The sequence below is a fragment of the Colletotrichum tamarilloi genome, assembly GCF_030869305.1.
Source record: "Colletotrichum tamarilloi strain Tom-12 chromosome Unknown Scaffold_127.1, whole genome shotgun sequence".
In the NCBI taxonomy this organism is placed as follows: Eukaryota; Fungi; Ascomycota; class Sordariomycetes; order Glomerellales; family Glomerellaceae; genus Colletotrichum; species Colletotrichum tamarilloi.
Window position 1 is genome coordinate 1 of NW_026849510.1, and position 12,490 is coordinate 12,490.

The 12,490-nt window shown below is 54.0% G+C and overlaps 3 protein-coding genes across 3 annotated transcripts; 1 reads left to right on the plus strand and 2 right to left on the minus strand.

Annotated features, from left to right (window-relative positions):
- Window positions 1–1,711: 1,711 nt before the first annotated feature.
- On the plus strand, window positions 1,712–3,628 carry CTAM01_14570 (uncharacterized protein; the record flags this gene model as incomplete). Its single annotated transcript, XM_060530569.1, has 5 exons — window positions 1,712–1,755; window positions 1,889–2,159; window positions 2,223–2,545; window positions 2,610–3,114; window positions 3,185–3,628. 5 exons carry the CDS (start codon window positions 1,712–1,714, stop codon window positions 3,626–3,628), a joined length of 1,587 nt encoding a protein of 528 aa, XP_060374825.1.
- Window positions 3,629–4,202: 574 nt separating this feature from the next.
- CTAM01_14571 (choline/Carnitine O-acyltransferase) lies at window positions 4,203–6,232 on the minus strand (the record flags this gene model as incomplete). The annotated part of the gene is made up of 3 exons (XM_060530570.1): window positions 4,203–4,329; window positions 4,409–6,071; window positions 6,190–6,232. 3 exons carry the CDS (start codon window positions 6,230–6,232, stop codon window positions 4,203–4,205), a joined length of 1,833 nt encoding a protein of 610 aa, XP_060374826.1.
- Window positions 6,233–9,546: 3,314 nt separating this feature from the next.
- CTAM01_14572 (SWIRM domain-containing protein) lies at window positions 9,547–11,753 on the minus strand (the record flags this gene model as incomplete). Its single annotated transcript, XM_060530571.1, has 3 exons — window positions 9,547–10,950; window positions 11,006–11,565; window positions 11,639–11,753. The coding sequence occupies 3 exons, from the start codon at window positions 11,751–11,753 to the stop codon at window positions 9,547–9,549; spliced, it is 2,079 nt and encodes a 692-aa protein (XP_060374827.1).
- Between the last annotated feature and the right edge of the window lie 737 nt (window positions 11,754–12,490).

The following is a 12,490-nucleotide window of genomic DNA, read 5'->3' on the forward strand; positions in this document are numbered from 1 at the left end:
ACGGGATTTATCACAATATTTATTTATACGTACGAGAAATTCGCGCTATTGATGCCTGAAATATACGGTGGCCGTAGGTCTATTGGAAGGAAAGGTTTTGGCGGAGTGCCTCTTGCAGTCTGCCGTAGGTTGGTACCTGAAATGATCTCATGTGAAATCCTGCAGATAAGGCAGCAGACATAACCACACGTTAGACCGGCACGTGGCAAGGTGCCTGTGGTAGAAAGGGAGAAAGCTTCCAGAAGCTTATCTTGCCTTACTCAACTCACTTGAGCCAAGAGGGGCAGCCCATTATGGGCCCGGATTCCGGTCTCGGCACACATGGTGTGACTGACAGCCAAATAGCGTCGCAAGTTGTAACCAGGCACATACAGGAGTTACAAGGTGACAAGAGGAGCTCTTTATGAAATTGGCTAGTCGGTCCAAGTCCATTGCAAGACCTTTCCGAGGTTGAGGCGAGGCAAGGTGAGCCATACATGTGTAGCTGCCCACACATGCTGCCTTGGCGTGACGATGTACTGAGCAAGCTGTTAGTGATTTTAAGTGACACTTTCTGTTGCCGAACGACTTTGCTCGACTATCGCCGTCAATAGCCGCTTATTGGTTCCGTATTCACGGACAAAGTGTTGACTTTGGCGACAGCCTACAGAGTATACGTAAGCCGGAGTTCGTTTACTGAGCAAGCTGCTTCCGAATCAAACGGCCTTTTCAGAGTTGCCTAGCATGCTGACCACCGTCATCTCATCGTATGCAAGTGCAGATTGCACTGAATGAGCGAGACTGAGCAGATGAACGGGAGTAATCCCATGCGCAGGAGATGTAGGATTGATCTTAGGTTTCAGCAGACACCTAAGCTTGGTCAATGGGGTGAAATTTCTTCCAAGTTAGAGGTTGATCTGTGAGATATCTTGCGCAAGCTTGGGTAGCCAAGCTTGACAGACCTACGGATAGGAATAGATGGATAGGCTTGGGACCGGGTGCCTGAATAGAGGTAGGAAATGCCTTAGGCAAGGAACTCAAGGCATCCAAAGTGCGCAAGGCATCCGTTCATCAGCTCTGAACCAGCGTGTGGAGCTACCTTACCTGAGGTACCTTGTCCTGGGACCCCAAGCACAATCAGTTGGGTGTAAGGTACTCCGTACCTGAGCTTCCTTAAGAGGTACAGTGTCTCTAGAACAAAGATACGTACTGCCGCGTCTGTTCCCCCCCATCTAGCATGACATTGGATGCTTGCGATAATACCCATTCAAAACACCTCTTCCGCCAACCTCGTAGCTCTCTGCTCAGTTATAACATCTTCAGCAACAGCCGACCCGTTGCTCTTTGCCAGGTGCATTTCGCCCATCCCAGCAGCTCCGCACTAGCTGAAACTTCACGCCCAATCTTTTGGCTCTCCCCCAATCAACCTTGCAATAGTGGCTTTGCTGTGTTGAGCTGTTTCGACAGACATCCTGCACGAAGCTTCGGTTGCATTGAGCTCACTACGCGTTGCAACAGCCCACCCTGCTATTGCCCTCGCTGTCATTGTCGGTTTTGTTCTTGCCATTGCATGTCCACCGCGTCTCCCGCTACCGATCTCCGTTCTCTGACGCCCTTCGTCACACCGTCTCTGTCCGTCAGTGCTTACCCCCGGCCCATCGCCGCCGTCCTATAACCTCTCCTGTCGACCTTCTCCTTGCACCAAGCTTCGGCTCCCCCTCCTTTGCCCAACATGGCAACGAACAACATGCATAACCTCACCACCCTCATCAAGCGGTACGTCGACCGAAATCCCATCAGCCCGGACTACTCTGCATCCAGCTCTACGGCAACATTGACGAGCTTCAGCTCGCTGTTGCTCCTATTCTGGGCCCACTGTCAGCGCACTCGTTGCTAACCTCGAAACAAGGCTCGAAGCTGCTACGGCTAGGCTCGAAGATATCGCCACCTCTACCATCGAGCTTCCCCAAGCCGTTCCCGCCCTCAATCAATCCGTCGCCTCGCCGCCTGCTGCTTCCAATGCTCCCGCCCCTCCCCCGCCGCCGCAAGCCGCCGCCGCCCCCCAAGCTCCCCCGGAGCCAGTTCCAGAGTCCATTGAGGAGTTCGATCAATTTATTGCCACATCGGTCGAGAAATATGTCAAAACCAGTCAGCAACTTGGAGGCCTTGTTGCTGACCAGGTCAGTCATTTAAATACACTCGCGAATCATTCGTTATTTGGATGTTGACCAGGGTCTCCGTAGGCTGCCAAAGTTCTGCAAGGTTTCCAAGCCCAGCGCAACTTCCTGCTCATCACCACGAAGGCCAAGAAGCCTGATTTGAATGGCGCCGAAATGGCTGTCTACCAGGACCTCCTAAAGCCCATTAATGAAGCTCTTGTAGCTGTCAACAATATCAAAGAGTCCAACCGAGGGTCGCCAGTTTTCACCCAGCTGAGCGCTGTTGCTGAGGGCATCATGGTTCTCGCCTGGGTCACTGTCGACAATCGTCCTTACAAACATGTCGAAGATTCGTTGGGTTCTGCCCAATTCTTTGGTAACAGGGTGTTGAAGGAGCAAAAGGATAAGTGTGTCTGCGCCAATGATTCGATGTGATATTGAAGGACCCATGGCTAATGCGGTATACCATAGGGATGCGCAGCAAACCGAATGGGTGAACGCCTTTTACCAAGTCTTCCGTGACCTTGCCGACTACGTCAAGCAAAACTTCGCTAGCGGCATCCCCTGGAACCCGAAGGGTCAGCCAGCTCAGGAGGTTGCTAAATCGTTGTCCGCATCTGCAGCTTCTGCCGCTGCTCCTCCTCCGCCACCCCCGGCCGGCGGTCTTCCGCCTCCACCCCCGCCTCCTGGACCTCCCCCAGTACTGGATATCAAGGAAGAAACCCCCGGTGGCAAAGGTGGACTGGGCGCCGTGTTCTCCGAACTCAACAAGGGCGAGGCTGTGACGAAGGGTCTTCGCAAGGTCGACAGATCGGAAATGACGCACAAGAACCCGTCCCTTCGTACAAGCTCGAAAGTTGATGGAGAGGCATCAGCACGCGGCAAGAGCCCAGCTCCTGGCAAGAAGCCTAAGCCAGAGAGCATGCGCGTCAAGAAACCACCAAAGAAGGTGCTTGAGGGCAACAAGTGGACTATCGTATGAAAGCCCCCTATTATTATGTTTTGAATGGTATGTCACAGATGGCTAACTTTCATATAATATGCAGGAAAACTTTGAGAAGGAGCCTCAGCCCATTGAAATTGAGGCGTCCATTTCGCACTCCATCCTGATCAGTAAGTGCAGCAACACTACCATCATTGTGAAGGGCAAAGCAAATGCTGTGACCATTGAGAACTCAACTCGTCTGTCGTTGATCGTGGAGTCTCTTGTGTCTACTGTGGACGTCATCAAGTCTCAGAACTTTGCATTGCAGGTCATGGGTGCTGTGCCTGCTGTCTTGATGGACTCAATTGACGGCGCTCAAGTCTACTTCAGCAAGGAGAGCACAGACACCAGGATCTTCTCGAGCAAGTCTTCAGGCATCAACCTCAACGTTATCTCGGGAGAGGACGAGGACTATGTGGAAGTACCGCTTCCATCGCAGATTTGCTCCTACTATGATGAGAGCAAGGGCGAACTCGTCAACGAGATTGTCTCTCACTCAGGTTAAGATGAGTAGTTTCAGCTGCAGCTAAGGAAGGGGGATTAGACTGGGAAGAGCCAGAGTTGGGTCCATTTGTAGGAGTAAACATGGCGGCGGCATCTTTTGTTCCCCACCTCACATAGCCTGCTTCAATCTGGAACTGTGCGGTTTCGATTTGCCTGTTTCAGTCACGTTACATTTACACATTGCCCTGCAACCTTCATACCCGCATGTTCAATAGAGGCAATAGAAAGCTGTCGAAATGATGTGCTTGGTACTACCACTCGAGTAATGGGGAGATGCAGTGTACATAGGCCCAGAATGAGAAGACTGCGAAGGGGGAAATTCTTCAATATGATCGCGGTGGTGCCGACACCACCGGTCACGTCTATCAGGTTGCCAGAGACGCTTCTGCTGTATCGGTGCAAAGAACGACCGGTCATCTACATGTAACCATATATGAACACACATACACACCCTCACATAACTGACGGAGCGCCGGAGCACCCTTGGGATATTGGTCGACTTCTCTTCTCTCGCCCATATCGCCAACGACAACTCCTCTCTCGTCCCCTCTCTTACAAAGGATTTCTATCACCGTTTACAGCTTAGCCTTGGCGGGCTTAATGGTAGGGATGAGCAGGTCACGCATCTCGCCGGCGGCCTCGTTGAGGAAGAAGCTCATGCGCTGGCTGCCCAAGCCCTTGGACACAACGTTGAAGTTAATGCTACGCAGAGATTAGCTTGTTTCTTAGTTTGTTGGGGGGAGGCTACACTGCAGCAGACGACAGCACACAAATCACGCACCTGTTCTCGTTGATCATGTAGGCAATTCCGAACCCGCCGTCAATGACCTGACTCCATCCGTATCCGTTGAAGTACTCTGAGCTAAGCTGTGATGAGGACAGGTACCACGAGGAGGAGTAGGAGAAAGCCGGGTCCTGGTAGATGGCAGGCAACTCCTGGCCGGGCTCGAGCAGCCTCTTCAGACCGAACAGGTGTCTGTCGACACCCTTACCGTCTGAGGCGGCAGTGATGTACTCGAGGTGGGAGTCAATGGCCTGGCGGAAGAGGTCGACCTTGGCCTTGTCCTCGATGTTGGGGTCGGCCATGGCGTTGCACCACGAGACGGAGGCGTCTGACACGGTTCTACATGTTTCGGTACGGCCTTGCTGGAAGCGGCGGGTGGCGGCCGACTCGTATGTAGGCCGGTTCTTGCCGTACATCTTGTGGTAAGCCAACTGGATGATCATCTGAACGTAGGCATCGGGCGAGCACTTGAACTTCTTGATGAGTCCCTTGCCGTAACCCTGATACGCCTGAACGGCCAGCTCGTGTTGGCTAATGACATCATGGAAATCTTTTCTGGCGCGGTCGATCTCGGCCTGTACTTCCTTGGTAATCTCGAACTTGACGACCTGGGGTTCGGGCAGGTTGGAGCGGATTGAGGGGTCAGAGAGGTCAAGCTTGTTGTTGAAGATGAGGTCGTTGATGAAGTCATTGAGACGGTGGGTAGGGGTTCCGTCCATCATGGAGTGCTCTCCCATGAATCCCGACGTAGCATTATCATTGACAATGAACTGGAGGGGCTTGTCGTACCAACGGTTGGCGCCGTCACCGTGCCAGTACTGATGCGCGCGCTCCTCGAGAGTGACGGGAGCAGCGTCGTCAAGGCACACGACAAAGGAGGATGCCTCAACGGCTTCCAGAGAGGCGGCGTTCTTGGGACTGGCCTTGAGAAGGATCTCGCGTGCATCTGACCAGACGTCACGGTTCTCACTGGTCAGAGCGCCCACGGGAGGGACTCTCTGGGCCAACTCATATACCTTGTTGAATTGCTGCTCGAGCTCTGAGGCGTTGAGCTGCTTGCCGTCCACCTCGTGCAAAATCTTGAAGATTTGGTTTTTGCGGATCGCAATGATGTACTTGTGGTCCTTGTGGGAGAACTTGGCGGGGTAGTCGGCGGGTTTTGCGGCGACACGGCTGGTGTTGAACATCCACTTGTAGCTGTCCATGCAGATAGGCAGTCTCTTCATGTACTCGGGCTCGAGTGTGCCTTCGTCAACCTGCTTCTTGAACTCGAGGACAGCCGAGGTGATGGCCGCGGCCCTCTTGGCAGGGTTCCTTCTCCGGCGGTCGTCACGATGAGAGTAGAAGTAGCTCACGTAGGGAACGACGGGGTCTCTGTAGCTGAGGTATGCCGCATCGTTCCACCACTCGTACAGCCAATTGCGGTGCGCGGGATCCTCTCTCCGGGCGAGCAGCTTCTCCTGGAGCTTGCTGCCGACACCACCGGGCTTGACGAATTCCTCGACGGCCTTTTTGCTGGTGGCGAACTCTGATTCGGACAGAAGGGGGTGGAGGGTCTTGATGTAGCGCGCGGCTGTTTCTTCGAGAGTCGGCACAGGCAGACGGGGTAGAGAGTCCTGGAATCTCAGCATGGCGCCCTTGGATTTGTCCTCAACATATCCTGTACGCAATTCACCATGTCAGTCGGGCGCGGATCAATGCGCCGAGCGATGCGCATCCTCGGTTATTCAAGGCGCGAGCGCAAACGGCTCGAGAATGGTTGGGGAGTCGCAATTTACCTGAAGGGAGGGAACTGTTGTTCCGCTTTGCTGCAGGAGCCATGGCTGCAAAGGTCTGGAGAGAGAGGAGACGTGGTTAGAGAGTGTGAGAGACAGAGCATGAGGCAGAGAAGATATGTGTTTTGTATGAGAGGATGTGAGAGACGGAAGAGAGAAGCTCCCCAAAAGTAATGGATGGAGCCGAAGAAGCGGAGCGGGGTGGGATCAAGGATGATGGCGTTGAGCCGAGGCCAAAGAGCAGAACAGAGTAGAGAGAGAGAGAGGATAGCGGAAGGGAAGATGCAACAGCGTCAACGAACAAAACGTACCGGACGATTAAAGGTCAGATGTCTCAAAGAAGTCCTTGCCGTGGCAGACCTAGCCTCCAACGCTCGCAATGCGGCCGACATGACCAATTCTTGAAAAGGATTAAACGTGTGGTGGTGTGTGAGTGGTTGGGTGGTGTTAAAATAGTTGCAGTGCAGACGCAGTGGTGGCACGCACGAAAAAAGGTAGCCGCAGAAAGATCCGCGGCAGACGGCAGACGGGCAGGCGATTCAGTCGAGTGGCTTTTGGAGCCGGAGCGGGGGCTAGCCGGAGCGAGCGAGGGACGAGGACAGAGTGACAAGGTGATAGACTGACGGATACAACAGACACCTTCAGACAGAAGGGGAGACTTGGAGTGAAGTGGCTGCTTGTCACAAGCCAAAACGTAGGTGCCACGCGGGAATCCCTTTATTACCAGCAGCAATGTCGACCACAACAGGGATGTGTGGATTCTGGGCTAGCAGTGTGTCTGTAGGTAGGTACTCCGTACTCTGTCAGGTACTCCAAGAGGAGGCTGCTGCGGTTCGGTACGGGGTCCGGCTATGGGGAACAGCTGGGGTATGGGGTGTCAGGTTCTCTTTCGAAGCCGCTGTAAGCCAGGTGCTTCCGACGATGGGGCGGTGGGGGTGGGCTAGTTTGTCGATACCTCGGGCTGCTAATGTGGCAGAAGCGTCCCCAGGTGACGGGAATGGATGCTGTGTGAGGTTGACGAAGACACTGAGGTGAGGTAGTGAGCCTGTCCTGATCTCAGAATACCTAAGGTAGGTAGGGCCGCGAGTGATGGCGTGGGATCGCGTCTTGTCGATAAGGCGGCTGGTACTCCGTAGGAGGATGGGCCGGTGTAGTCTAGGTAGTTCAGCGCCGTAGGGACCAAAGTAGTACAGGCTACCAGAGAGGATACATGTACCCTTTGCGATCCAGAAAAGAGCGAAAAGCTATAAGTACTGAAGAAGACCACCTATGTCAAGGGACTGATCAAGAGCGAGGTAGATGAAGCAAGAGGTGTTGAGAAAAGGCAAGAAAGGGAGAAAGAAAGAGCTGCGCTATCTGGCGTCCTCCGGGTAGGTATGTCCCTATGTTATTATGACAAGCCGGACGGGACCGTGGTCCGGAGCACGGTATCAGACACAATTCATTCTTGACCCTCTCAGACACCAGGTCTCTGACCCTTTTCTCCCCTGGCTTCCGTTTTGCTCAGTTCTCATTCTAGAGGTTTTGTAGCACGATGCCCGAACGTCCGGCGGAGCGGCGGAGATGGACCTTGAGTTGGGGAAAAGGGCACGCGCGGCGCGCCATGCGCTACAGGCCGCATACCGGCGGCTGCAGCACCGCAGAACCTAGACGGCAAGTCTGCCAGTCTGCGATTGAGTCTCGGCCCTCCATACGTGCGCGCAAAATTTACCGGATCCCATATTGACACCATCTTGCACTCGTTCTCCAAATTCCCTCACTGGCTCATTGCCCCTCGGCGCATCGCGGTGCAGCCGGCAAGGTGTCTTCACTACCTTGGTCATCTGGTGTAGAAGCGGTGGATCGGGACTTTGAGCCGAGGTAAAACAGGGGTGAGCAGACGTTAGCTCCAGAAGCTAGGTAGCCAGCCCCATGCACGCAGCTTTTACCCCGTACTTTTCTTCTTTATGTATGTACTACGTAGTAGGTACGTACGATGGTGCCGACCCCCATCAGTGGATACGCACGATACGGTACATACGTAGTAGGTAATGAGTTGTAACTTGTACGGATACGGAGTATGCGCACATCCTTACCCCAGTATCCGTACGAAGACTCCAGTTGATCTCCATCTCTACTATCTGGAGAAATCCCCTCAATCTGTTCTCCTCACAAATAGTCTCCGAGGCCGGAGAATCGTCGGCTCTCTGCCATTCCTGAGCCTAGGCTCTCGGCTGGATTTACCTAGGATGCTCGGTCGAATACAAATGACTACCGGTGCTCATCGCATTCCGTCTCTGATGGGAGACATATCATGATATCAACCGCCCTATTCGTCAGTGCGGAACACACCTCCAATTCGATTCTACACCACTGGCTGAGGACGAAGACTGATCCGGTGAATATCATATGTATATTACCGGATAGGAGGGGAGCCCCAGACGATACCGGACTGGACCATCGGAGGATCGAACTGATCGATGCCCCCTTCCGTTTACCCGGACATCTTGGCATCTCGACAGCTACCTGAGGCGGGACAGTCAGATACTAGAATGCCTCGAGAAAGGGTGCTCCCAAACCTTGGCGGCAAGGCGCTTTCTCTTTGCTTTTACCTTTTTGCTTCACCGGCCGGTTCATGAAGCACGGCCCCACAGACCGGACGCATGCCACACCAGCCTAGGTCACGGCCACGGTCAGGGCCGCGGTCACACGGCACTTCATCTCACAGATTGCGGTTGACCTCAGCGTCCCTAAGCACCACTACCGCGCCGTACGCGCATTAGTGGAGTGGCTTGCTCAACGGCCACAAAGTAGATCACCTTGACTTGAGCTTACCCGTGCAGCTGGATCTGACAACCTTATGCACCATGATTCTTTCCAAACATGTGAGACTAAGCTGACGTAGCACATCCATCAAACTACCAGCACTGCTTCACCATGAGATCAATACCAGGTACAGAACAACACATTAGCATGTGTCAGCGCCCTGTGCCCATGATGTGAGCTCGTAACTCATTTGGCAACCACATAGCTCGAGCAATCACACTGCCGTCCTCAGAGAAATGATGAATTCCCTTAAGGTCTACACTTCACACGATGTTGGCAAGATGGAAAGCAAGTAGAAAACCGGTAGTGCAAGTATCTAATACAATTGCGTAAACGACAAGAAGTCGTCCAGCCATAGGAATCCCTCCGACGCCTAAAATCATCCAGACTATTTCAATTCACCACAATTATTTGTGCCGTTCCCTGTTCATCACCAAAGCAAACCCCTTGCAAAATACAGGGACCCCGTTCTCCGCCCACACGCAGAGCAATATTTGTCCCAATGGATCTCATAAATGTCTTCTTCATGGAAGAGACACCGTGCCATGAGCTGCATCAAGCTTCGAAGCTCTTAATCTGCCCTCCACTGCTCAGTGGCTGCACAGCGCCTGCTCCAGGCGCCGCCTGGAAGGTGAGGTTGGCTCCGTCAGACATCGCATCCTGGGCTTGCTTAAGACCTTGATCACCACCCGTCTCGACTGCCGCCTTGAGTCCATCCTGCACCTCGCGGACGCGACGCTTGAACGCGAGGCGATCCAAGAACAACTGTTGCCGTCCTCTTTCGAGCTCTCTTCTCTCTGCCTGCAAGATGGCCTCCATCTCGTTGAAGTACTTCAACTTCAACTCCAACTTCTGCAGAGTGAGGTTGGCCGCAGCGGACACTAGTCTTGTCATCTCACGTTCCTCGTGGGACACCAGGCCAGCGGCCCGGGCGCCCATGGTGGCCATAGGAATGGTGGCCAGCGTCGTCGTCGTCGTAGTAGTTGTCGTAGTGACGTCTTGGCGGATATCAATCTCCATTGAGTCACCGTCCTTGTCCTTGCCCTTGCCATTGGTCACAGCTTGCTCCTCTGAGTTGCCACCCTCAAGTCGCTTGCGAAGCTTACGCGTGAGCTCTTCGGCAGACTTGTTCGCCGCAGCCGCCGTACTGGCAGGGTCTGCGAGGCCGGCAAGGAAGCCGACGACGGACATGACCGGGTTATCCGCCTGACTGAAAGGCAAATGGCCGCCCTGCTGTCCAAGCATTGCAAGGCCGGTTGGTGCATTCACGGCAAGGTCCGAGTCCGCATACTTGCCCTCAATGTCCAAGGACAAGAATTGCAAGACGCACTCTTCGCGTGTTCGCGTACCCACGTGATCCGCAATTTCATTCCAGTCGTCGTCCATCCTCTCGATGCCCTCAAGCAACCGAAGGATTTCGGCATCGCTCCACGGTGCGTCTCTGTCAAGGACGGTCGTGTATGTAGGGTTTTCCATGCGGGTGAATTGAGCGCTTGTCTGGTTGCCTGGAAGATGACCCTCGAGGAAGCAGCTTGGGCAAACGTCGTACTTGGTTTTGGAATTCGGGTCGGCCTGAGAGCTGTGGTAGTATAGCCTGGTGCAGTCGATACCGCAAGTGTGACAGTTGACCTTGACAATTGGTGTCTTGGTGGCATCTTCGATACCCGAAACTCCGTTCGTCACTGGCGTTTCGCCATTGGTCTTTGGTTCGCTCTTGTTGAGTTTTGTACCCTTAGCGCTTGCTTCGTAGATGTTGCGGCTGACTTCCAAGTTAAGCTCGCTCTTAGCGACCGGTGTTGCCGCAGCCTTCTTTTCTGTATCGGCACTGGGCTTGCCAGCAGAGACGACGGCGTCGGCAGACGGCTGCCACGGCTGTAGACCGCGTGGGGTGTCGCAAATGATCTTGAAGTGACCAGTGAAGGGGGGGCCGACATGCGAGGGCCGTTGCTCTGCATCAACCTACATCGCTTCAGTCAGTTCACCATACAAGACAGCGCATCGATTTTGATCCTACCTGGTAGTTAATCAAACCCCACTGCTCGAGGAATGAGTGGACGCGCATGATAGCGCAAACATCTCCAGCCAAGTTTCGTCTGCAGGCCGTGACAGTAAGGTATTCCACGGGATTCAACCTGTAGGTGTTGATCATGAAATCACGGTAGTCCTTATAGACAGCTGGTGTTTTACTGCGGTTGCGACTGTTGAAGAACTCGGACATGGCCTTGCGCTCGATGTCGTTGATCGTGTTCATGTCGAACCAGGTACTGTAGCTCGGCAGAACGATAGCGTGCGTTTGCGAGATAAGATGTTCTCGAGCCGCGTTTTCGAGTGTCTCCTTGGTCTTGGAGTCTTGCCCCTCCGCATCGTTTCCAGCTGCAGCATCATCGCCGCCCTTTGCTGCTTGGCCATCCTTTGTTTCGTCGCGGGCACCGCCCATTTCCTCGTCCTGCGTAGCCTCGGGCGCGGGGCCATCGGGGGCGTCGAGGGGATTATCGGATGTGACGCCTGGTGCGGGTGTCGCGCTGTCCTGCTTGATGCTAGGCTCAGCGACCGGGCCTTCGGTCATCTGGACATCTAGAAACATAGTCTTGTTAGATGCCGTCAATTGTACGAAAGCAATGCTAACGGGGTCGCCAATGACACGCACCTTCGGCTCCATCTCCCGGAGTAGGCGCGGCAGGTTGCAAAGGTGGTTGCGAAAGGATAGGATTGCTGCCAGGAGAGGCGGCGTTGGAAATTCCGTAGTTGGGTTGGTCCTCCATGATGACTTCTGATTGAATGGATCTTAGGAGGAGGCAGGCACCCAAACTCTTGTCGAGGCGCGCGGAAGCTCAAGGGCGCGACGCGCAAAATGGAACACAAATTGCACGGATAGGATGCCCTATGACATGCGACTGGTGGAATTGATTGATTGATGATGCAGCCTGTGGGTGTGCCCCTCCAAAAGCGCGTGGTTCTTGATGGGAGATGAAGAGGTGTGGTCGTTATGGAGTCGCGTCTGGATCTGGAGAAATTTTGGCGCGAAGATACCAGGGGAACTGCTCTGTCCTTGGGCTTCTCCAAGTGTACCTTTTCCCTGCGCAATCCCTCCCCCGTTGGAAGCTGAAGCGCGACGCCAGGTCCAGCTGATCACGTGGTCAAGGAGTGTCACGTGTCGGACTAGTATCGCTCACCATGACTAATCTTCTGGTGCACGTCCCTTGTTCAATGTCCTGAGTCCTGAGAAGCTTGGTGAGGCCGAGAGCTCGGAGCATAAAGCCGACTGGGTTGCTGCGGCTAATCTCACCCCCGGCCCAAGCCAGAGCGTCTCTACCTCTGATGACGGCACTTTGACAGCTGAGAAAGGCTTCATGCGAACTCGGCCTAGTAACCTCGGGCCGTGTCCAACCGTTCCTCTTCAACTTGAGATCCTACACATCAACACCCAAGCCCTCGCTCACGGTGAGCTTCGCCAATTGTTCCTCTAGACGAGCCCAGTAAAGTCGGTACTTTTCGCATT